Source organism: Melanotaenia boesemani, chromosome 6, assembly GCF_017639745.1.
Source record: "Melanotaenia boesemani isolate fMelBoe1 chromosome 6, fMelBoe1.pri, whole genome shotgun sequence".
Taxonomy (NCBI): Eukaryota; Metazoa; Chordata; class Actinopteri; order Atheriniformes; family Melanotaeniidae; genus Melanotaenia; species Melanotaenia boesemani.
Window position 1 is genome coordinate 38,238,213 of NC_055687.1, and position 24,541 is coordinate 38,262,753.

General features: G+C 42.1%; 1 protein-coding gene across 1 annotated transcript in view; it reads left to right on the forward strand.

The window, feature by feature from the left end:
- The window catches only part of LOC121641835 (aldehyde dehydrogenase, mitochondrial-like), a 66,502-nt gene that overhangs the window by 16,672 nt on the left and 25,289 nt on the right, over nt 1–24,541 (forward strand). Inside the window, exons 2-5 of the mRNA XM_041988171.1 lie at nt 8,898–9,002; nt 14,712–14,852; nt 16,648–16,727; nt 21,140–21,251. Coding sequence (XP_041844105.1) covers nt 8,898–9,002; nt 14,712–14,852; nt 16,648–16,727; nt 21,140–21,251 — 438 coding nt within the window. The remainder of the gene's footprint in view (nt 1–8,897; nt 9,003–14,711; nt 14,853–16,647; nt 16,728–21,139; nt 21,252–24,541) is intronic.

Consider the following 24,541-nt stretch of genomic DNA (forward strand, 5'->3'; position numbering starts at 1 on the left):
GCCAGTAAAAGACGCCTAGTGCTCCCACCACAAGTGGCGCTACATCAGTAGCTACACTCTTCTCCTCTGTTGTTCCCCGGTGGTGGAACGATCTACCAAACTCTGTCCGATCCGCAGAGTCCTTATCCACTTTTAAAAGCAAGCTGAAGACTCAGTTGTTTAAGGAGCATTTCCACACTTAGCTTAACTCTTCTACTCAGAATGAGGTAGAAAGATTTGTCCAGCTCTTTGGCTCAACCAAGTACTGAAGAAGCTGCTGCACTTATACCCAAGATGATGTTGTTTGATGAAATTGTGATGTCGTATTTAAACAAAATGACTTACAAAAAACAAAAAAAAAAAAAAATAAAGCACTGCCTCTAGCTAGGGCTGGGCGATATGACGATATATATCATCTGGACGATAGAAAATGTCTATCGTTTCATATGAGGCTCTATCGTTTACCGGTTAGGTGCGGTTAGGTGCTTTACTGCAGTATTTTATGCCAAGATGCGCCTTACGACATGCCCATGCACGCTGCAATACATTAACAAACATGGAGGAAGATGGTAGCAGACCCGTTTCAGAACAGGGTAATGCATTACAAGGTGACCACCCAACCCAAACCGAGGAGCTTGTACCTAAAAGAGGGGCAACTTCTGTCGCATGGATGTGGTTTGGATATAAAAAGACCGACGTGGAACAGACAACCGTTGTTTGTAAAGTATGCCGGCTCCCGGTCCCAACAACGGACTCCAACACTACTAACTTATTTTATCACCTGCGCAAGAATCAAGACAAAGAATACAGAGAGAGTCAACGAGCAAAAACCGCAAAAGCAGCGTCGAGCGGTGGCGAAAGTGCTCATAATAAACTCCAGGCGCAGACGCTGCAACAGGCTTTTACCCGTGCAACACCATATAGCCATAGCTCCCGCAGATGGAAGGAAATCACTACTGCCATTGCCAAGCACATCTGCAAAGATATGGTGCCAATCTATACAGTCGAGAAACGTGGGTTTTGTGAGTTGGTGCAAACACTCGATCCGAGATACGAAATGCCCAGCCGAAAACATATGACTAAAGTTGTGTTACCTGATTTATATGATGCATGTAGGGCCAAAGGGAGATTCACGAGGGGGATGTTCTACGCTACAACAGATATGTGGTCGAGCCGAACGACACATCCATATATGAGCCTGCCACAAGTTCCCCATCAGAGCAGCTTTCAGTACAAGTGGGAACATTGTGTCATGCCAGAGGTCGGCACTGAAACCAGCAAGAGTGGACCAGCTTGTATTCCTAGCACTCAATCTGTAGAAGCCTGAGATTTGGCAAATAATCTTATTTTTTTATGTTTTAATTTATAAAAAACTACTTGAAGTACTTTTGTTTACCTCTTATACCTCACATTATATTTATGCATAATATATTGTAATCCTTTTGCAGCTACACTTTAAACTTGAGAGGCTCCATGTTTACATTTGGTATTTTGTAACCAAAATTCATTTTAGGGGCTAGGCCTGTAGGCCTGTATTATTTTTGTTTGCTGCTTGAACTTGAAGGAATTATTTTTTTTTTTTACTTGTTAGATTTTCTATAATTATATTGTGAGTCTGATTTTGTTGCACATTAAACCTCGAAGTTTACATTTGGTATTTTGCACTGCACTGTGCTCTTTAAACCTCAGAAGTGTTCAGTTTGTTATTTTTTATACCCAATAGGAATAGGCAGGCCTTTACCAATATTTGTGCTAACATGCTGCTTTTTATTGCCTGCTCTAGAGAAAAAGACTAATACTGGAAGCATCTTACACATACACGATGCTACAAGAGAAGTCTGGGTGGTGTTACTATTACAGTGTAGGCTACTGCTACATGTTGAATGTTAATGGCAGATGTTACCATAACCACCATGTCTTGCTTGGAAAAAGGTTCTAAATAAAAGAAATATTTAGTACATAATATCTTTTATTTGTTTAGTATATCATTTCACACTGCATTTCCACATTGCAATTTTATATAAACTATTCATTAATTGAAATTACAAAAAAATTCTATATCGTCATCAGAATATAAAATGAGCTATATCGGGATATGAGATTTTGGTCATATCGCCCAGCCCTACCTCTAGCACTACATGACAGCACCTGGTCCAACTGGACTCCTCCAGTCTGACTAGTACTTAATGATCTTGTTTGAATTCTTGCTTGTGTTCTTACTCTCAAATGTAAGTCGCTTTGGATAAAAGCGTCTGCTAAATGACTGTAAAATAGAATAGAACAGAATAGAAAGGGGACCTTGCGTACCACAGAAGTACGTCTGCAATGCTGAAACATTTAAAGAGGAGGAACATCAGACTTACGTAACAACCTCAAGATTTAAAGCTGAAAGTGAAATAAGAGCCATTTATAATAATCATGATATACAAAATCCAATTGGTGGACTAGTTGTTTTAATAGTCGGTGACTAATCGACCATGAGAATATTCATTAGTTGCAGCTAGGCCTGGACGATATGACCAAAATATCCCGATATAGCTAATTCTATATCCTGATAACGATATACATCACCATATAGAATTTTTTTATAATTTCAATTAATGAATAGTTTATATAAAGTTGCAACGTGGAAATGCAGTGTGAAATGAATAACAAATAAAAGGTAGTATGTACTAAATATTTCTTTCATTTAGAACCTGTGTTTCCAAGCTAGACGTGGTTGTCATGGTAACATCTGCCTTTAACATTCGACATGTAGCAGCAGCTCTGTTACTCTGTAACAGTAAACCACCCAGACTTCTCTCATAGCATCATGTATGTGTGAGATTAGGGCTGGGCGATATGGCCTGTAACTGATATCCCGATATATTTTTGTTTATATCCCGATGCACGATATATATCTCAAAGTTTTGAAATCTCCTCTAAAATTTTGTGTAAATGTTGATTTTAACATTGTCATACATAAAAAAGACTCAAGTCAAATAATTTAAGAAAACTGTTAAAGGGAGGAAGGGGGAGGAGAAATCACAATAAAGTTAAATTTAACAAACTTTATTTTTAAACCAGGGATCTACACTCATATTCTTTAACAACACAGCGGGTCTCCTTGCTGTGACCTGGTCCTTAAACATCTAACAACAGCAGCTTAGGCTATCAACAACAACAAAAAATAATTTAACAAGCATCCCATTGAAAGGCATTTCAAAACTTTACAAATTAAAGTGCATTTTTCTGTGCAAGACTGCATTTGTTGTAAAAGACAATTAAACAAAATAAATAAATATATTTAAAATTAAATTGGCACAGAAGCAGAAGTCCATAAGTTAAAAAACAAAAAGTAAAATGCATCAGCAAGAATTCTTAACTAGCACATTTTAATAAACAAGGTGCACTTTTTCTGCTTGTTGAAGTTTGTAATAACCCCCCCCCCCCAAAAAAAAAACAGAATACAAAATAATAGATAAATGGAAGTCCAATATGTGAATGCAAAAACAAAAATCAAACTTTAAATCACTGAAGTGGGTGGCATGGTTTTGTCTATCGCTTGTTTGCAATAACCACTCAGCACAAAAATGTGTCTAGAGGTTTTGTGCTAAAAACACAAGCCTGTCAACAGCTTCTGGCTTGAGTGATGCCCTGTGACATGTGACCACATTCCCGCTGGTACTAAATACCCTTTCTGATGGGGAACTAGTGGCAGGCACACACAGATATTTTTTTGCCAAACTTTTCAGGTTTGGAAACATTTCCTCATGGTCCTTCCACCACAGCAGGGGATCAGATTCAGTGTCAGCACTTGGACTCTGCAAGTAGATGGACAATTCTGCTTTCATTGTCTCTTTGAGTGACAATATAGCTGTGGAAGAGGGGTTTGCTGCCTTTTTAAAGAAACTTCCAAGAGTTTTCTTTTTTGGTGGCTCTGGTTCAGACACTGCTGGTGTTTCATGAGACTGTGAAGCAGCTGACCGTGCTGTGCCCTGGTCAGACAGCATCGCCTGCGCCTCCATCTCCAATATGGCTCTTGACTTGACCTCCTCCACCTTCTCTGCATTGATGTACATGGTTTTAAACCGTGGATCCAAAAACGAAGCCATGTCTAGCAGGGCATCAGTGGCAGGGTCAGCAAACTTTTCTCTTAAATAATCCAGGATGGAGACTTTGATGGACTGGGTCAGTGGCGTGTCATCCTCCTGAACTGCCAAGGTGCTGGTGTTGAAAAGATGAAGCACAGGCTTGACTGTGGACACTGTAACATAGTCCTCACCAGACAGAGCATCAGTGAATTCCACAAGGGGTTTTAGAGCCTTTTGCACTGACTCTAAAACTTCCAGGTCTTGCCAGGTCAGAACAAGATGACGTGTTTTCTTGTCTGAAGACAAAACCAGAGAAATGGCTCGTTCCTGCTCCAGCACTCGCTCAATCATTTTCTGACGGGATCCCCACCTGGTAGGAGACTCACTGATCAGCTGGTGTACAGGAATGTTGAGCTCTCTTTGTGCAGTGGCCAGGTCTCTCCTCCTCTTCCAACTGAACGAGAAGCTGCTCACAATCTTCTTACAAACAGCAACTGCTCGATCAATGCGGGGATCTTTCATGCTTCTCTCTGCAAGGGGTGGAGAAACGATTTAAAAGATTAAATAGAAATAATTATTCATTCAGCCTAATAGTGAGAACTGTTTAAGTAATTTATCCTCCACAGATCTGACCTTTGACATGTTTAAAAAAAACTCATATGCTTTACAAAATATATATTGTCAATAACACCACAATATGAATGACAAACTGTTTTCAGCGTAAGAATGGCTAGTTTTTAACTGGATGTGAATAGATAATGAAATGCTCATATTTTTAATTGCATGAAAAATATGATTGAAAGTACTCAAGCTGTTTAAATGCATAAAAAATACTGAAACGGTTTCAAAGTTTTTAATTTTAATTGTGCTGAAATATAAAATAGTATCTTAGCTATATTAACCACTGTTATAAAAAATATAAATGATATCTCAATTAGAAGGAGGGAAACCTATACAAATACTCACCAATAGCAAGGTGCAATCGATGGCCAAAACACTGTAGCCTTCTCCACCCATTCAGACTCATTGCTTTGATTATGTTAGCCCCATTGTCTGTTGTGACACAGACTTGATGAGTTTCTGACAAATTCCATGAACTGAGAGCATCTTGCAGTCCTTGTGCAATTAACTCTGCTGTATGATCATCAGGGAAAAAACTTGTCTGAAGGCACGCACTTTTAAGCTCCCAACTGTCGATGTAATGTATAGTTAAGCTGAGGTAAGGCTCACATGTTCTGCTGGTCCACAGATCCGTAGTTGTAGAGAAGTGGGTCACGTTTTTGAGTTTTTCTGCTGTCTTTTCTCGCACTGAAATGTACAATTCTGGTAGCGCTTTTTCTGCAAAGAATTTGCAACCAGGCAAATCATACTTTGGGTCAAGTGTTTTGATGAGGCCTCGGAATCCAGGCTTTTCCACAACGCTAACTGGGGCCATGTCTTTAGCAATGTACCTTGTTACTGCAGCCGTTATCTCTCTCCATTTTGAACTTTTTCTGTCGTATGGGATTGATTTAGCAAATGAAGAAACCAAAGTCATTTGTTTTGCTGCCAGTTCGTCTGATGATTTCTTCCGTGTCGGTGGAGATGTGACCACGCGGAGCTTGAGACATTCTTCATGTTGCTGAGGATGACATTTCAGGTGGTGAAACAAGTTGGTGGTACTGCCGCCTTTTGTAGCAACGGTTTTACAACATATTTTGCAAATAACTGCATTTTGTTCAACGTCTTCCTTTCGAAACCCGAACCACCGCCAGATGATGGATCCAGAGCTGTTTTTCTTAATAACTAAATCGTCCGTACCACGTTCAGCTTCCATCCCCTAACATTTATAAGTTCGCACGTTGCAGGTATTACTTCCGTTGTCTCCAAGTTTCTTTTCCCGTTTCACGTAATGTAACAACACGCATGCGCTGTACGGGCGGGGTGAGTGCCATCTGCTGTTGTGAGCGGGGCAGTCTGCTTGACTATTTATACTCGATGTACGCGATATGCTTATTTTATATATCTCGGGTCAAACAACTCGGGATATATCGAGTATATCCGATATATCGCCCACCCCTATGTGAGATGCTTCCAAGTATTGTTCTTTTTTCTCTAGAGCAGGAAACAGAAAGCAGCACGTTAGTACAAATATTGGTAAATACCTGCCTATTCCTGTTGGGTATAAAAAATAAACCGAACACAGTGAGGGCAAAATACCAAATGTAAACTTCAAAGTTTAATGTGCAACAAAATCAGGCTCACAAGGTAATTATAGAAAATCTAACAAGTAAAAAAATAAATCATTCCCTCAAGTTCAAGCAGCAAACAAACATAAAACAGGCCTACAGGCCGAGCCCCTCAAATAAATGTTGGTTACAAAATACCATGTAAACATGTAAACGCGTAAACATGTAAACGCATAAACATGTAAACGCGTAAACATGTAAACTCATAAACATGTAAACGCGTAAACATGTAAACACAAACATGTAAACGCGTAAACACGTAAACATGTAAACGCACAAACATGTAAACGCACAAACATGTAAACGCGTAAACATTTAAACACGTAAATGCGTAAACATGTAAACGCGTAAACATGTAAACGCGTAAACATGTAAACGCATAAACATGTAAACGCACAAACATGTAAACGCACAAACATGTAAACGCATAAACATGTAAACGCGTGAACACGTAAACATGTAAACGCATAAACATGTAAACACACAAACATGTAAACGCGTAAACACGTAAACATGTAAACATGTAAACGCTTAAACATTTAAACATGTAAACGCGTAAACAGGTAAACGCTTAAACAGGTAAACGCGTAAACACGTAAACGGGTAAACGCGTAAACAGGTAAACGCATAAACAGGTAAACGGGTAAACAGGTAAACGCGTAAACAGGTAAACGCGTAAACATGTAAACACGTAAACACGTAAACATGTAAACGCGTAAACACAGAGCCACTTAAGTTCAAAGTGTAGCGGCTAAACCCATACAATATATTATACATAAATATAATGTGAGGTGTAAGAGGGAAACAAAAGTACTTCAAGTAGCCTGGATATAAAGTAAAACTTTAAAAAAAAGAGTATTTGGATCTCGTGCCAGGAATACAAGCCGACCTCTGGCATGACACAACTTGCACTGAAAGCCGCTCTGATGGGGAACTTGTGGCAGGGATGGGTAAATATTTCTTGGCTAGCTTGGCCACTCGGTGGAAATGTGCCTCGTTCTTCTTCCAGTGGTTCTGTGTGTGGACCAGCTTCCAGTGGGAGACAGAGGCTGAGCTCCTTTTTAATAGATTTTCTGCTCAAATGTGGGGTCGCTCGGCTTTTTTGATGTTTTAAAGTAGCTGCTCAAACTCTTGTTTTTCTTCTTAGCACTAGCAGGAACCTCCTTTGGCTCATCCTGATCTCTGGCAGGGGGAACTGATAGAAGGGGGACTGCCTCTGCTTGTTCGGCCACCAGCTTCTGCAGCTCCGCAGCAGCTCTTGTCTTGATGTAATTAACCTCTCTTGTTTGATGTATGTGGTTTTAAATCGAGGATTGACAAGAGAAGCCATGTCAGGCAGGTCCTGGGTTGTCTGGTCATCATACTTTTCATTCGAGTATTTTAGTATGGCCTCTTGGATGGTCATGGTGAGCTCAGTGTCGCCATCCTGATGCTTGAGCATGTGGTTGTTGAACAGATGGAGGGCGGGTTTCAAGTAGGAAACACTTAAAGCTCCCCAGACACCCCAAACTCAGTCTTTTGCCTTTTTTTTTTTTTTGGTCTGTTTTAGGTCTATCATTTCTGAGGGGCCTTGTATGCAGGCAAAGAACATGTGTCGGATATACGGCAAATTTTTTGGGGGTTCACAGTAACCTTTGAACTTCTGCTTTAATGGAGCTATTTTGTTCCTCTGATTGTTGGTGAGGACAAACGTGTTACTTTAATGTGGCTTCCTCCTCTGCAACATCTTCTCAGCCACGCTGCTAGCGATGGCGAACAGTTCACAGCGCTGTAGCCACGTTCTCCAATTCTCTGCAAGATTCCCTTGTAGGTTTAAATTCAGCGGTGGTTTGAAGTGTGCCATTCTTGCCTTGTCTGTCCGTGTTTCACTTCTTACACCATGTAATGTTTGGTATTATACCAATAACTTGACAGGAGGACCGTGTTTCCCAGTCACAGTAAGCTAAGCATTTATTTTTACTCCCTGGTGATACTGGAAGTACTGTTTCTTCCGGTCAACTTTCACTATAAACAGCAAAACACTACAGACTGAAGAGGCTGGAGAGATGTTCTCCAAACACTGGATGACAGTGAACGCTACAGATTGGATGGTGCAGGAATCGTGTTGTGGTGGTTCGTAAATTCTCTCTCGGTCACTTTTATGCTCAGCTTTGTTGCTGCCATCAGATTCGCTATCAGCTCATATTTTCCATCACATGTTAAAATGTCTCAGTTTCATCATCTGATATGCTGTTTATCTACTACTGGAAGTAAAATATAAGTTGAAGAGGTTCTGGTTTTATTTATATTTTACACATAAAACAACCGGGACAGCATTAATTCCAGTTTGGACTGTGTTGTGAAGCTGGGTTACAGAGTAACTGGTTCAGTAAAGAGTAAAGTTTATTGTTGATGATCCTGGTGTTGGTCTGGTCTCTAACAGGAGCAGGAATAGGTGAGAAATTCCTGCGGCTGCTGCTGCTTCAGTCATGTCATTAAAACAGGTGACAGGAAGGATAAAGAAACGACATAACGTTCTCAGTTCTTCTTATATTAGCTTATGAAAGAATAATTTGTTTTTTTTCACAGTGGAGGGGTTAAATGTGCTGCATGTGTAATGAGATGTTTCATGTTTCAGCTCTTCATTAACAACGAGTGGCAGGATGCAACAAGTGGAAAAACCTTCCCCACCATCAACCCGTCCACTGGTGAGGTCATCTGTCAAGTAGCGGAGGCTAACCAGGTAAAGCATCGGTTCTGCATGGAAACTAGCTGCAGCCAGATGTTCAGGACTTACACTAAACATTACCCCCCCACACTTAATATTTTTACCATTATTTCAAATAATGATCATCAAATCAAAACTTTCAAACTTTATTTATTAAGCACTTTTATTACAAAAAGCAGCACAAGGTGTTTTACAAATTAAACACATTTTGAATATATATATATAAAACCTTCACACCAGTCCTACAATCATATATATATATATATATATATATATATATATATATATATAATGTGTATATAATGTCTATATAATGTGTAAATATATATATATATATATATATATATAATGTGTATATAATGTCTATATAATGTGTAAATATATATATATATATATATATATATATATATATATATATATATATATATATATGTATATACATATATATATATATATATATATATATATGTATATATACATATATATATATATATATATATACATATATATATATATGTATATATACATATATATATATATATATATATATATATACATATATATATATATGTATATATACATATATATATATATATATATACATATATATATATATGTATATACATATATATATGTATATATATATATATATATATGTATATATATATATATACATATATATATATATGTATATACATATATATATGTATATATATATATATATATATGTAAAAATATATATATATGTGTATATATATATGTGTGTGTGTATGTATATAGATATATGTATGTATGTGTGTGTGTGTAAATATAATAACCTTAGAATCAATCCTGAAGCGCACGGGGAGCCAAAGCAGCGTTTTTAAACCTGGTGTGATGTGCTCCCGCCCTCTGGTCTTCATCAGAACTCTGCTGCTGAGTTCTGGAATAGTTGCAGGTTAGAAATGGACTTTTTGGGAAGACCAGAGAGCAGGGCATTACAGTAATCTAATCTACTAGAAATAAAAGCATCAGCAGCTCTGTTCTGAGAAGAAAGAGAAAAGGGCGACTGGTGATGTTTTTAAGATGATAAAATCCTGTTTTTGTGTCGTTTCTTATGTGTGGAATAAAATCCAGCTCTGAGTCAAAAAGGACACCCAGATTTCTCATGTACTGAGAAGGATTAAAATGTAATTTTGGGAAAATGATCTCTCTCTTGTCTTCAGGGTGATAAATAAAACTTGAGTTTTGTCCTGACTGAGCTGTAAGAAGTTTTTCTGCCATCTATAACTTTATATCTAAAATCCAGTTTAAAAGGATGTCAACTGGCTGCAGGTCATCGGGAGACACGGCGATGTAAAGCTGCGTATCATCAGCATAGCTGTGGAAGTCAATGCCACATCTCCTTATGACGTCACCAAGAGGCAACATGGACAGATTAAAAACTGAGCCTAAAACTGATCCTTGGGGAACCCCCTATTTTGATTTCATGGATTCTTGAGGAGAAGGTATCCATACGTAACCAAAAATTGTTGGCCCGTGAGATAGGAGTAAAACCATTTAGGAACAATACCTGAGAGGCCCACCAGACTTCTGAGTCTGTCTGATAAAATCTGGTGATCTACTGTATCAAAGGCAGTTCTTAGATCCAGTAGAACAAGGACTGAAAGTTTCTGTGAAGGTCTGTCTGAAGGGAGGAATTCACCACGTCTAAAAGCTCAACATTGAAAGACACCATAAAATGTTTTTAAAAGTGATGTGGGAAATGGATCTAAAAGGCAGGTTCTACTAGGGCTGGGCGATTAATTGAATTTTATCGCAATTATGATCTGGGTTTTCAACGATCATAAAAATTAAAGGATCCGATTATTTTTGTCCTTCGCAGTTTCCTCTTGTGCTGTTTTCAGTTGCAAATCGAGCGCATCAGGCATTGCAGCGCTCTGCTGCAGACTCCTCCCAAAGGTGCAGACTCCTCCCAAAGGTGCAGACTCCTCCCACTGCTGCAGACTCCTCCCACAGCTGCAGACTCCTCCCACAGCCCCGTCTGCTTTAGTTTTATATAGCACGAGTTACAAACACCTCGCCAGTTAAGGGCTGGACACATGGAAGGCGACCTCGCTCCTTCTCCATTATTTTCACCAGGCAGCACAGGGCGACGGTGAGCAGGCCCAGCGGGTGCCGCAGCGTGGGCTGCACAGAGGGCAGGCACCCCACAGGCCCAAGGACCACCCATTCCCCCCAGCAGAGCCCCGCCCAGGAACCCGACAGGGCCCGAGCGCCCCAGGCAAAACCACCACCGGCCATGCCAACCCATCATACACACTCTCACACAACCACATATATTCTCACTGAGGTCTCTCCAGGTCCCCGATGCGGCACCGTGGGCGGCCCCCAGGGTAAACAGCGCCCGGCAGCACCCCGCACAGGACTCCAGGCAGGCACCGAACCTCCACCCCCGCAGCCCTTGAGCGTGTCCCAGGACACGAGGGCGCAGGAACCAGGAGAGAGGTCTCTCGCCCAGGCAGCCAACTGCTCAGCTGGCCACTGTAGGCGCTCCTGCCTCCCCAGGACCACCCAAGGGCAGAAGGGCAAAGGCCCGGCCTGGCCAAGAGCCCAACGCACCAGTGCCCAGGGCGCCCACCCACCCCCGGATGCCCACGCCACCACACCAGGGGACCAGAGATCCTCAGATTGCACACACATATCCTGGTCGGGCCCAAGGCACAGCGCCCCCACCCACCCCGAAGGAGCCCCCGGCGGGAGGGGAGAGAGCGAGGGGGAGAGCAGACTCCACCCCCCCACTGCCCACTAGGACCCCCGCCGCCCCCCTTACCCCTACCTTCGTCCCTAGAGACACATTGTAATCCCAAGGGTACCTGCCCGGCATCAGATCAGCCCGACCCCGATGGCATGCCCAGGGCGACCAAGCCCCCAAGGCCCAGACAGGGTCTCCCGAGCTGGAGGGAGGCAGCCCCCAGGGAGCACCCCAGGACACCAAAGCCCGGATTTGGTCAGGCACACAGTCTCCCACCTAATGACCTTCCCGACCCAGAGAAACAGGCAGAGCCGATGGACCCCTAATGCCCCCCAGCCAGCCCCACCCCCGACCCGCACGGAAAGACTAGACCTCAGCACCCCTTCCCACTATGTGATGTGACTAATCAGCAGGGTCCAGGGAGACTGAGAGTTAACTGATTGATGTTTAATGGATGCCTATGAAGTCTCTGAGATTTCTGTACTGATTAATATTTAGATTGTTTTTAGACTTCCAGTTCACTAGAGTAGTTTTCTTTGCGATACATAAGGCCGTGAGGACCATATGTGCTTTGTTAGTGTCAATATTGATGTCACTTAAGTCACCCAGTAAACAAAGTTTAGGACATGCAGGAATGTTACATCTAACCCATGTTGATAAATCCTCACAAACCTTATTCCAGAACTTTTGGACAGGTGCACAGAGCCATAAATAGTGTAGGTAATCATCTGCTGTGTTACCTGTGCACTGTGTGCAGATATCTGAGTGATTAAGACCCATCTTGAACATCCTTTGTCCTGTGTAATGCAACAGGGGTGGAGTTTGATACACGGCAATCCGTTGATTGGTTGAGAAAAAAAGCCACTTTCTGTGCGACCTGGCTTAAAAATAAAGCAGGAATGGCTCCTGGTTTAGAGCAACAGATTTTCTTTTGTTGATTAAATCCCTGCGCTTTCGAAAAACAATTCTTGCGACTCAACCAACAAAAGTTCTCTTAATGACTCAAACTCAGTAGTCTTGGAAGCTGTACACCATGTTTCAATAGAGAATACTTTTCTCTCGAGTGAACGCAACATAAGTTTGCCCAAAAGTTTGTCTCTCCTGGCGAAATTTTTGGTGATAAGCTTCAGGTTCAAGTTCATTGGCTTGCTGTACAGCAGACTTGACTATGTAATAATCAAGGTAGTCCTTTAAAGAGGGCGCGGCTACAACCTCCTGTGCTTTTCCCATAAGCTTGCATTGCAGTAGCAGGGACCAAATGTCAGGTGGCCAACTAAGTGTACCAGCTATGCGCTCAAATACAGTATGAATCAACCTCTGAATCCCTTAAAGCAGGCACCAAGGAGATACCCATGCTCACATCAAATGCAGTAGAAACAGAAGGCGCTGCCTCTGTAGTGGTGATAGAAGGGGAGGTGTCTGGGCTTGAGCCTCCAGCTCCAGCTTACACAGCCTGACAGTCATGTCAGCCTCTATTTCCAGCTTTCTCAGGTCAAATTCCATCTGAGCCTGGCGAGCTTGGGCCAAGCGAACCTTCAGTCGAGCCCTGCCACGGGCTCCAGTGCTGTCAGTGGAAAGTTGATTATACTGAGGAAGAGTAACCGGCGTACTTGCCTGTTTCTCAACCCCTGATCCTACCTCAGCAGTAGCTAAGCTGGGAGTCTGAGGGTGACATTCCACCTCCCTATTCGTTGGGTCGCTCCTAGCCAGAGCGCCCTCACACACCTCCATGTGCACCTGCAGCACCCCACAATCTTCCAACCATTCTACCAGTAGAGCTTTAATTTCTCTCTTAGTAGCCTGCTTTGGGACCTGCAGGTTGTAATGTCTCATGATCTGCAAGGGGTCAGCTTTGTGACAGCTATCAAGAGACGTAGCCATTCTAATACCAGATCACCTGCCAGAACAATAAATCCTGGTACACACTCAGAGAACTCACGGCAGTATGCTGTTCGTCTCCGTCTGATGAAGTAAACATGGATCAGAACCAGAATATATACAAAAAAAGATGGAAACAGATCAGCTCAGTTATTTGGGTGGTACCTCAGATTTGACGCTTCTGTTTACTAACCTTCAAACTCCTCTGAAGATGCGTTTTTTTTTGTTACTGTGGATGATCGCCTCCAGAAGCCCCGCCTCCAGAAGCCCCGCCTCCAGAAGCCCCGCCTCCAGAAGCTGCACACAGGGGTCATTTGCTGCGGCGTTGCCTGAGTATGCAGGTCGGTGGTCCAAGGTGTCGAATCGTTTACTGGTTTGTTGGTTCGTCCTACTCCAGTCTTGGTCCTTAATTTATTTGTGGTCTTGTGAGTTTTCTCCATGCACTGCTTTGCGTTATGATTCCCGCGTTCTCTAACTGAGAACTGATTGTGGCGAATATTTTTATATTCCGCTGCGAACCTTTAAAACATCTTGAATATCCTCTGTGGCGTAGACGGTCAGAAGAGCTTTGTCCTCCTCGTCGGTACATTTATTTCATGCTCTGTTGTTGTCGTCTGTAGCTGCAACCGTGGTTTGTTTTAAATATGGCGAGGGCACAAGATGCACCAAACACCTACGTCATGAAGGTTCCTAAAGAACCCCAAAAACACTCTAGGAACTGAGGGCTTTTACCCCTAGTTCCTATATGTCCGAATGTGCCAAAAAACGACCTGGTTCCTCAAGAGGTGATAGGAACTACAAAAGGTTCCTACAGTCGGAAAGGGGCTAATGAGTAGACACAAACATAAAATAATCTAGAAATGAAGTAAATTCCATCTAAATTGGAACTGGAGTCGGTCTAGTATCATGGATCAAGGGTTTTAGGATGTGGAGTTGCAGCCTTTCTTGGCCCTTGATTACATCTGATCCGGTGTTCCTTCTTCCTTAACTGGGGAAATCTTTCCTAACTGGTTTCATTTCAGCCTTTAGTTTTTTGTTGATGGTTTTTTTAAATAGAACTGTTATTTTAGCAACGGAAATTAAACCAATAAACCTCTTTTCTGTGTTTCCAGGCAGATGTGAACAAGGCGGTGAAAGCAGCACGTGATGCTTTCAGGTTTGGGTCTCCATGGAGACGTATGGATGCCTCTCATCGCGGCCTGCTGCTCAGCCGACTGGCTGATGCCATAGAGCGGGATGCTGCGTACCTGGCTGTGAGTAACTGGGTGTGAAAGTAAACGAGTTTACACAACAACATCAGCGTCTTTATTTACTCCATTAGCTGATGTTTATTCTTATATGTTTACATAAACAACCGTTTGGTCCTCTTTGATGTTACATCACATTATACCGTCATGAAAACATACTTTCTCTGTAACTAATAATCAGTCAGATGAATAGAATGAAATCTCCGCGTCGCCCCACTGCATCCTGCAGAGGACTCGCTGGTGCTTCTTATTCCCACAGAAACAGGAAGCTGAGTGTGTCCCCGCTCCTCCTGTCTATTTCGTGTCCATGATGAGGGTCTCAGCCGTGTCATGGTGGACGTCGCAGCCGTGTCACGGTGGAGGTCGCAGCCGTGTCACGGTGGAGGTCGCAGCCGTGTCACGGTGGAGGTCGCAGCCGTGTCACGGTGGACGTCGCAGCCGTGTCACGGTGGACGTCGCAACCGTGTCATGGTGCACGTTGCAGCTGTGTCATGGTGCACGTTGCAGCCGTGTCATGGTGGACGTCGCAGCTGCTTCTGCAGGAGGAACAGCAGACTATAAAACCCAAACAGGGTCAAAGGTTTATGAGAGTTACAGCTTGATCTGGGTGTGGTTGTTTTTCTGGTAAATGTTACCTCATACTGTTTCCATGTTTATCTTGTTTAAGAAACATAGAGGATCAAACGTTTGTTAGTCCAAATATTTTTTTTATTCTTAAGTGATCATCTGTGTAGTTCATAAGGTCAGAAACGCAGGTGTGATCACCTGCTGTTTGTTCAGGGTTGAGCACAGCATGCTTAGGTATAAATGAATGCTTTGTCTTGGTGGACGTCGCAGCCGTGTCATGGTGGACGTTGCAGCCGTGTCTTTGTGGACGTCGCAGCCGTATCATGGTGGACGTCGCAGCCGTGTCATAGTGGACGTCGCAGCCAAGTCTTGGTGGACGTCGCAGCCATGTCATGGTGGACGGCACAGCCTTCACAGCCGTGTCATGGTGGATGTCGCAGCCGTGTCATGGTGGACGTCGCAGCCGTGTCATGGTGGACGTCGCAGCCGTGTCTTGGTGGACGTCGCAGCCGTGTCATGGTGGACGGCACAGCCATGTCATGGTGGACGTCGCAGCCGTGTCACGGTGGACGCCGCAGTTGTCGCAGCCATGTCATGGTGGACGTCGCAGCCGTGTCATGGTGGACGTCGCAGCCATGTCATGGTGGACGTCGCAGCCGTGTCACGGTGGACGCCGCAGTTGTCGCAGCCGTGTCACGGTGGACGCTGCAGCCGTGTCATGGTGGACGTCGCAGCCATGTCATGGTGGACGTCGCAGCCGTGTCACGGTGGACGCCGCAGTTGTCGCAGCCGTGTCACGGTGGACGCTGCAGCCGTGTCATGGTGGACGTCGCAGCCATGTCATGGTGGACGTCGCAGCCGTGTCACGGTGGACGCCGCAGTTGTCGCAGCCGTGTCACGGTGGACGCTGCAGCCGTGTCATGGTGGACGTCGCAGCTGCTTCTGCAGGAGGAACAGCAGACTATAAAACCCAAACAGGGTCAAAGGTTTATGAGAGTTACAGCTTGATCTGGGTGTGGTTGTTTTTCTGGTAAATGTTACCTCATACTGTTTCCATGTTTATCTTGTTTAAGAAACATAGAGGATCAAACGTTTGTTAGTCCAAATATTTTTTTTATTCTTAAGTGATCATCTGTGTAGTTCATAAGGTCAGAAACGCAGGTGTGATCACCTGCTGTTTGTTCAGGGTTGAGCACAGCATGCTTGGAAATAAATGAATGTTTTGTTTCTACAGGAGCTGGAGACTCTGGACAACGGGAAGCCGTTTGCAGTGGCCTACACTGTGGATCTTCCTTTTGTGGTGAAAGTTCTGAGGTAGCAAACACAACACGGCCTCAGACCTGGACCACCGTTCAGGGGTCTCATTGATCAAACTGTACGTAGCAAAGCAAACTACAGGTGGCGCAAAAAGGAAATCCTGACACTTCTACTTTCAGATTTATCAACGCGTGCGCACACGTCCTCCACCTGTTTCCGTTTATAAACCAGAATCAACTCTAAAGCCGGCGCACATGAATGGAACGCCTTGCTCCACCCACATGCTGGCTATAAATGGTCAGGTGGATGCCTGTAATACAAAAAAACAAAAAAGAGGGAAGAAGAGGAATTTTTTGGGGTGTGAGACAGAGATCCTGATGGACCACGTTGACGTAAAAATGTTTAACTGGTGGACACGGCGTGGACATTATTGGTGTCAGAAAGACAGAATAGAGGCAGCAGGTGGAGATGCTGTCATCACAGCGTCGAAAGGGAAGACACGCCAACATGTAGCTGGATATCTCAGTCGGTAGAACATCCATCTGCCATGCAGGAGATGGAAGTTTGAATCCCAGAGTGGAAAAAAGCGTCTGCTAAATGACGGTAATGATGTCGGTAATTTGTTTTAATTTATAAAATAAATGTGTACAGATACATCTGAGATTGGTAGCAGTTTATTTAGTGTTAAATAATATTTGTTTCTAGTTTCTGGGTGCTCCAGCTGGGTGGGCGGGGCTCCAGCTGGGTGGGCGGTGCAGAGGGACACAATCACTGCTGTTAACCAGGTGGACAAGAAGCTGCAGGAAATAAAGACCATGTGGACAGAAATGAGGACAACAGTAAAAACATTGTATAAGAATAAATAAAGGAAATCCTCCTCTTGTGTGTTTCGTTAGCGTAGCATCACTTCTAGACCTCCAGCCTCCAGTCTGGTCCCGCTCTGCTGGAATGAAGGACTAAAGCTACTTTCCACACTGACTGCTACATGCTGGCAGCAGACTGGCTCCTTATTTATCTGGATGGGTTTTATAACATGAAGTTTTGTTTCACAATGACAGAACTTGTTTTAGTTGTTGAGCTTCTTATTAATATCATCTCCCTTTTTCCTGGAAATCCTGTTTTCCCCGAGTGTGGCTCTTAGGAGGATTAATACGGAATGTGTCTTTATTCATGTCTGCAAACAGCTTTAATATCTAACATGTGGTGTGGAAGGTAAGAGTGGATTGTGTACAAATGTCTCACATTTCACATCATTTCCTTGATTTATTCTTGACCGTTGGCGTCCCCGTTTTCTCAGATTCTGTGTGTACGCCTGGGTCAGAGTAGCCGTGGAGGTAGGAACGTTTTCCAGCCAAGTTTGGTTTTTATTAGTGCTGGGCACGTTAACGCTTTCATCAATAATGCAACGATTAATTAATGCTGGTAATTTTTTTAATCGCGTGTTTTTGTTTTTTTCTGGTCGCTGGCTTTGACCACCCAAACATGGCGTCCGTGTCTCTCTTCCCTGCTGCAGCGGTGATGATGTAATCAGGAGAGAGCGGGTTTATTAACATGGAGAGACGTTTTCTGTCTGGAACTTAAGAAAGAAGAAGAACCGACGTTTTTCTTGTCTAAACCTGCAGATGGTAGAACATCGTGATTTTTGGACGGGAAACTTTTTATTTATTTATTATTATTTTTTTAATAAATGTGGTTTTAATTTATGCCAGACAGCAAAGGTAAAACATGTTTTCTGACTTTTACAAACGTGCAGCATAAATCGGGTCTTCTTCTGTCTCTGGTTCGGTGAATCTTGGTCGTAGCGACATGAAACTTCCAGCTGTGGAATCTGTGAGATGTGAGCTTTCAGTAGAGGAGTCGTTTGTTCGTGTTCATGGGGTGACATCATCTGTGTTTACATGTTTTTCAGACTTTGTGTACCTGGTCTTTTAATTATTGTTGTCTTAACTGTGTGTGTTGGTGACAGAAATGGTTTTATTGAGCTGGTAGCTGAGATTCTGGACTTTCTGTGGATACCACACATGTTTATAGTTACATCTACAGACCTGACGCTACACCCGGAAACGAGATGTTAACCCTTAACTCCCGGTAGCGGAGGCTGCAGGTGCAGAGGTGAAGCTAAACAGTCAAGCTAAGAATGAAAGTTTAGAGAATTTATAGCCAGAAATGTGGATAATGAAGCAGTGAAGGTGCATGGATGGAAGTTATTGTGTATATTGTGAATATTTCTCTCTCCTCACCATCTAGAAGCTGTGAGATTCTCATCCTGCTTTCTGTCTGTTCACCTGATGCTGATATTCATCACATATTGTTCCTTCTGTGTTTAGAAGGAAGCAGCTTCACAGCTTTAAATTCATCCTGCTGACTTTTTACCTTTTAGTTAGTAAATCCTGAACATTTCATCCTTCTTTCTCATAAATATGTGGTTTTATATATGAAGAAATATTTTAACTGTTGGTGTTTAAAGAGAAAACTGCTGCTAAACCTGTTTATGTGTTTAGTGCAGGGGTCTGCAGCCTTTCCAATCCAAAGAGACATTTTTCCCTCAGCCAGCTAAATAAAACTCCTTTAGAGACGCTGATGTTACCAGACTTTTCAAAAAGTCAAGTTAATATATATTTTAATAAAGAACCACCATAGGATATTTGTTATTTCTGAAGAACCACATTTTTAGGTTAAGAATGGCTCTTAACTAACATGCATGTCTTTGGATGGTGGGAGGTAGCTGAAGAATCGGAGCAAACCCACAGAGAGGCCACGCCCCCTAGGTTCAAACCCGCCCTCAGCTCCGGCTCGAACCAGCGACCTTCTCGCTGTGAGGCTGCAGTGCTGACCACCACACCACCGTGCAGCCCCTTCAATTTTCTTTACATCACATTCACCCAGTCACACACCCAGGAGTAATTTGTGGTTCGGTCTTGCTCAGGGACAACATGAGGATTGAACCGGCAACCCTCAGGCTACAGACGACCACTCTACCCACTGAGCCCCTCTGCCCTGGAATTATGCCATAAACATAAAAAAATACACAAAAATCTGAAGATTTTCATCACATTTTGGTAAATAATCAGAGAAAACTTGATCATTTCCAAATAAAGAAACATTAGAAAAATATAGAAAATTGTTCTTTAGACTCACGAGTTATTGCAGGTTTGTCTTTTAGTTTCTGAGATACACTCCTTTAGCAGAGTATGACGGTGATTCATTTCACCTGCAATACAAAGCAACTGAAATATATACATGGGTCTCTTTTCCACTGTGGCGTCATTTGATGACACATTTTAAACTGCTTTATATCCCTAGAATATGTACAATAGAAACAAAACGTTGAAGAGTTGCTAAATGAACAGACAAAACAAGGAACCAAAACCTTTACAGAAGCAGACAAATAGTTAAGTTATTGGAACTATATGGGATGTCCATTGTTCGTGTCTGAAGCGTGTTTTATGTACAGAGTGCAGGTTTAAGTCCTCAGCAGCTCCCTCACCTGCTCCGCCGAGTATTTTCTCTGTGCCATCGACTCCAGATGTGCCTTAAAACGGAACAATGCTAAGACTTATCTCACATTAATGTAAATTAAGCTTAAAAAATAACAACCGATGCTCAGCCTGCTGAAGAACTGAGGTGAAAATGAGTCATTTTCTGCTAAAACTACTGATGAACTGGTAAAATCTACAGTAAAACTAACTCAAACACACTAAGCTGCAGAATTAAATATTCTCTGTCTCTCTCTGGGAATCACCGCCGTACACTCACTCTCCATGTGTTTACATTGCCGGCGTGGATAGCACATAGCGTAGCGTGATGATGTCATCAACTCTTAATGATGTCATGTCTTGAAAGGTCTGAGTCTTAGCTTTCAGCTAATAGAAATATTGTTCTAGCTGTTATCGTTCTTGTTTTGGGACAGTTTAAACTAAAGTATGCTACTGGGGAGCTACTGGCAGCCGCTCCTTTTTAAAGAGTACAAACCGGATATTTGAATGTGGAGATGTTCTGGTAGGTCCGGTTGGATATTAGGCTACCCTTCCCCCCCTTGTCATGTGGAAACACAAAAAACGCCTCCCGCCCCCGTTGGTGGAAACAAAGCTATGGTCTGATGACACTGGGACCCCAAAAGAAGGGTCTCACAAACATAAGATGGGTCAGACCTGATGTTTTGGTCCTGTCCCAGTTTCTGCCTGGACCTACCCGTACTGGAGGTGATTCATCCTGATCCAGAACTGGATCAGATTTATGGATGGAAATAAATTCCAGTTGATGGATAAAATGGTGAAAAGTCTTAAATAAATATTTGATAGATCTTTGAAAAATCCTGAATTCTTTATGGTCTGTTTTAATTCATTTAGTGATGAATGATAACGTTTTTAAACTTATTCAGTTTAGATTACGTTGTGTGGATTTTTTTTGCCTCGGTCTCTAAAGCTCGAACGTATCTTTGATGATAAAGAAGTGTTTGTTGTGTTTAGGTACTACGCAGGTTGGGCTGATAAGTGTGAGGGGAAGACCATCCCCATCGATGGAGATTATTTCTGCTACACCAGACATGAACCTGTCGGAGTCTGTGGACAGATAATACCGGTATGTATATAAACGCCCTAACAGGGCTGTAGGCAAGGATTATAATACAGGAATGTCATCCAGACGGGTTTAATGCTGCTGAATGGGATCAAATGATCCAAACTGAAGGGGTTGAACTGCCATCAGGCCACACAGGAGATGCTTTAAGGACCCTGGGATCCTGCACAGTCCCACCAGGTTTTTGTGGCAGCTTTTGTGAAGATTTGCAGTTAAAGTTGTCATGGTTTTTAGTGTTTTTCCTTGTAAAAGCACATCTATGTACAATATTAGTGTTTCCCCGGCAGGATCTGTGAACCCTACCCCCGCCTGCAGGAAACGGAGCGGAGTCAGTCGCGCTTTCAAGAAAAGGCACGTCCCCACGATGTTGCCTCTCTGTTGGCTCTATTTCTGGCTCTCTGCCTCAACCACACTCCTGCCACACCTCTCCATACAAAACCGGTACCGCTGAGTCGTTAGCTGCCATTATTCGGCTTTGGAAAACTGGTCGAAAGTCCTGCCCCTTCTGTTTAGTGCGTGTAGTGTTCATCATTTCACACTAGATTTTTGGCCGAGTTTAGGGAAGCATCCGGGTACTTTCAGAGTTTTTGCTGAAATTTCAGTGTCAGTTCACTTTTTGACCTTAAACATAGTGTTCGAAATATAGAAGTGTGCTGATTGAGACACACCCAGCGTGATGTTATTGCTAACATAAGCAGACAGGGAGTAGCTTAAGCTAGGCTAGTTTGGCACAACTTTAGCAATGCAACCTAAATGAAAAGCTTAACCGATGCTACAAAGCACGGGTCGCTATCATGATAGAGTTAAACTGTTCTATTCTATTTTATTCTATTCTGTTCTACAGTCATTTAGCAAACGCTTTTATCCAAAGCGACTTACATTAGAGAGTAAGAACAACACAAGCAAGAATTCAAACAAGATTGGACGTCAAACTGGAACTGGCGACATGCTGAGTCATTCTTAACTTCACAACATTGGTTTAAATGTACCTGTCAACAAGCTTCTTGACAGGGGTGGGGACTGAGGATTGCATGGAGTCAGAGCTCCCTCTAGTGGACAAACAGAGCAACAGCATCATTCTGTTCAACTCCAACACTTGACAACATTTACTATTTTATGAATAATTAAGAATATATTGGTGTTTAATCAAAACTCTGGCAGATTGGTTTTTTTGAAAATGGCTTTAATCAGCCAATCAGTCGGACTCTATATATACACATACACACACACATAAGTGTATATATATATATATATATATATATATATATATATATATATATATATATACATACACATTAGTGCTGGGCATCGATTAAAATTTTTAATCGTGATTAATCGCATGACATGCTGCGATTAATGTCTCTTTCCTTTAAAAAAAGGCCTACAGTTATAAAAAGAAAATGCAGTAAGTTTTGGTTTACGAACATCAGGGGTCTCCAACCTGCAACTCTGGAGCTGCAAGTGTCTCTCTGGACCTTCCACAATGTCTCTAAATACGTGGCTAAAATATTTTTTTAAATCTATCTTTCTTGTCATCAGGTTAGAAACCATGGACTTTTTTTTCCTTTCTTTTACATCATTTTCCACAAATATCTATATTCCTTAGCAGAAAGTCTGTCTATCCTCTTTTTTTTTTTTTTATAAAGGTTTTATGTTTTTCTTTATTTTAAAACCTTAAAAATTTAAATAAAAATGTGGTTCTTCAGAAATAACAAATATCCTATGGTGGTTCTTTATTAAAATATATATTAACTTGCCTTTTTGAAAAGTCTGGTAACATCTGCGTCTCTAAAGGAGTTTTATTTAGCTGTCTGAGGGAAAAATGGCTCTTTGGATTGGAAAGGTTGCAGACCCCTGCACTAAACACATAAACAGGTTTAGCAGCAATTTTCAGATAAAATATTTCAACAGACAGAAAGCAGGATGAATTTAAAGCTGTGAAGCTGCTTCCTTCTAAACACAGAAGGAACAATATGTGATGAATATCAGCATCAGGTGAACAGACAGAAAGCAGGATGAGAATCTCACAGCTTCTAGATGGTGAGGAGAGAGAAATATTCACAATATGCACAATAACTTCCATCCATGCAGCTTCACTGCTTCATTATCCACATTTCTGGATATAATTTCTCTAAACTTTCATTCTTAGCTTGACTGTTTAGCTTCACCTCTGCACCTGCAGCCTCTTCTACCGGGAGTTAAGGGTTAACATCTGGTTTCCGGGTGTAGCGTCAGGTCTGTAGATGTAACTATAAACATGTGTGGTATCCACAGAAAGTCCAGAATCTCAGCTACCAGCTCAGTAAAACCATTTCTATGAACAAATTAATTAAAGAGCAGCTACACAAAGTCCAAAAAATATGTAAACACAAATGATGTCTCCCCGTGTCCACCCCACGGCATGAACACGAACAAACGGCTCCTCTACTGAAAGCTCACATCTCACAGATTCCACAGCTGGATGTTTCATCTCACTACGACCAAGATTCACCGAACCAGAGACAGAAGAAGACCCGATTTATGCTGCACGTTTGTAAAAGTCAGAAAACATGTCTTACCTTTGCTGTCTTGCATAAATTAAAACCACATTTATTAAAAATAATAATAATAAAAAAGTTTCCCGTCCAAAAATTACGATTTTCTGTCCATCTGCATGTATTTTGACAAAGAGAAACGTTGGTTCTTTTTTTCTTCTTCCTGTTCCAGACAGAAAACGTCTCTTTATTTTAATGAACCCGCTCTCTCCCGATTACGTCAGACGCACCGCTGCAGCAGGGAAGAGAGACACGGACGCCATGTTTCTGTCATCAAAGCCAGCGGCCAAAAAAAAAAAAAACCTTAACACGCGATTAAAAAAATTAACAGCGTTAATTAAGCGTTACGTTAACGCGCAATTAGTGCGTTAAAGTGCCCAGCACTAATATATATATGTGTGTATATACAGGGTGTGCAGAATTATTAGGCAAGTTGTATTTTTGAGGATTAATTTTATTATAGAACAACAACTATGTTCACAATGAACACAAAAGATCAAAGCTGAATATTCTTGGAAGTTGGAGTGGGGCTTTTTTAGTTTTAGTATCTTAGGAGGATTTCTGTGTGTGCAGGTGACTATTACTGTGCATAATTATTAGGCAACTTAACAAAAACCAAATATATACCCATTTCACTTATTTATTTTCACCAGGGAAACCAATATAACTCAAAATTTACAAAATTTGTTTTGTTTGTAAACACCGTTTTTTGTTTCGGTTCGCGGCTCTCTTTCACTAGAGAAGACCTCCTGAACATTC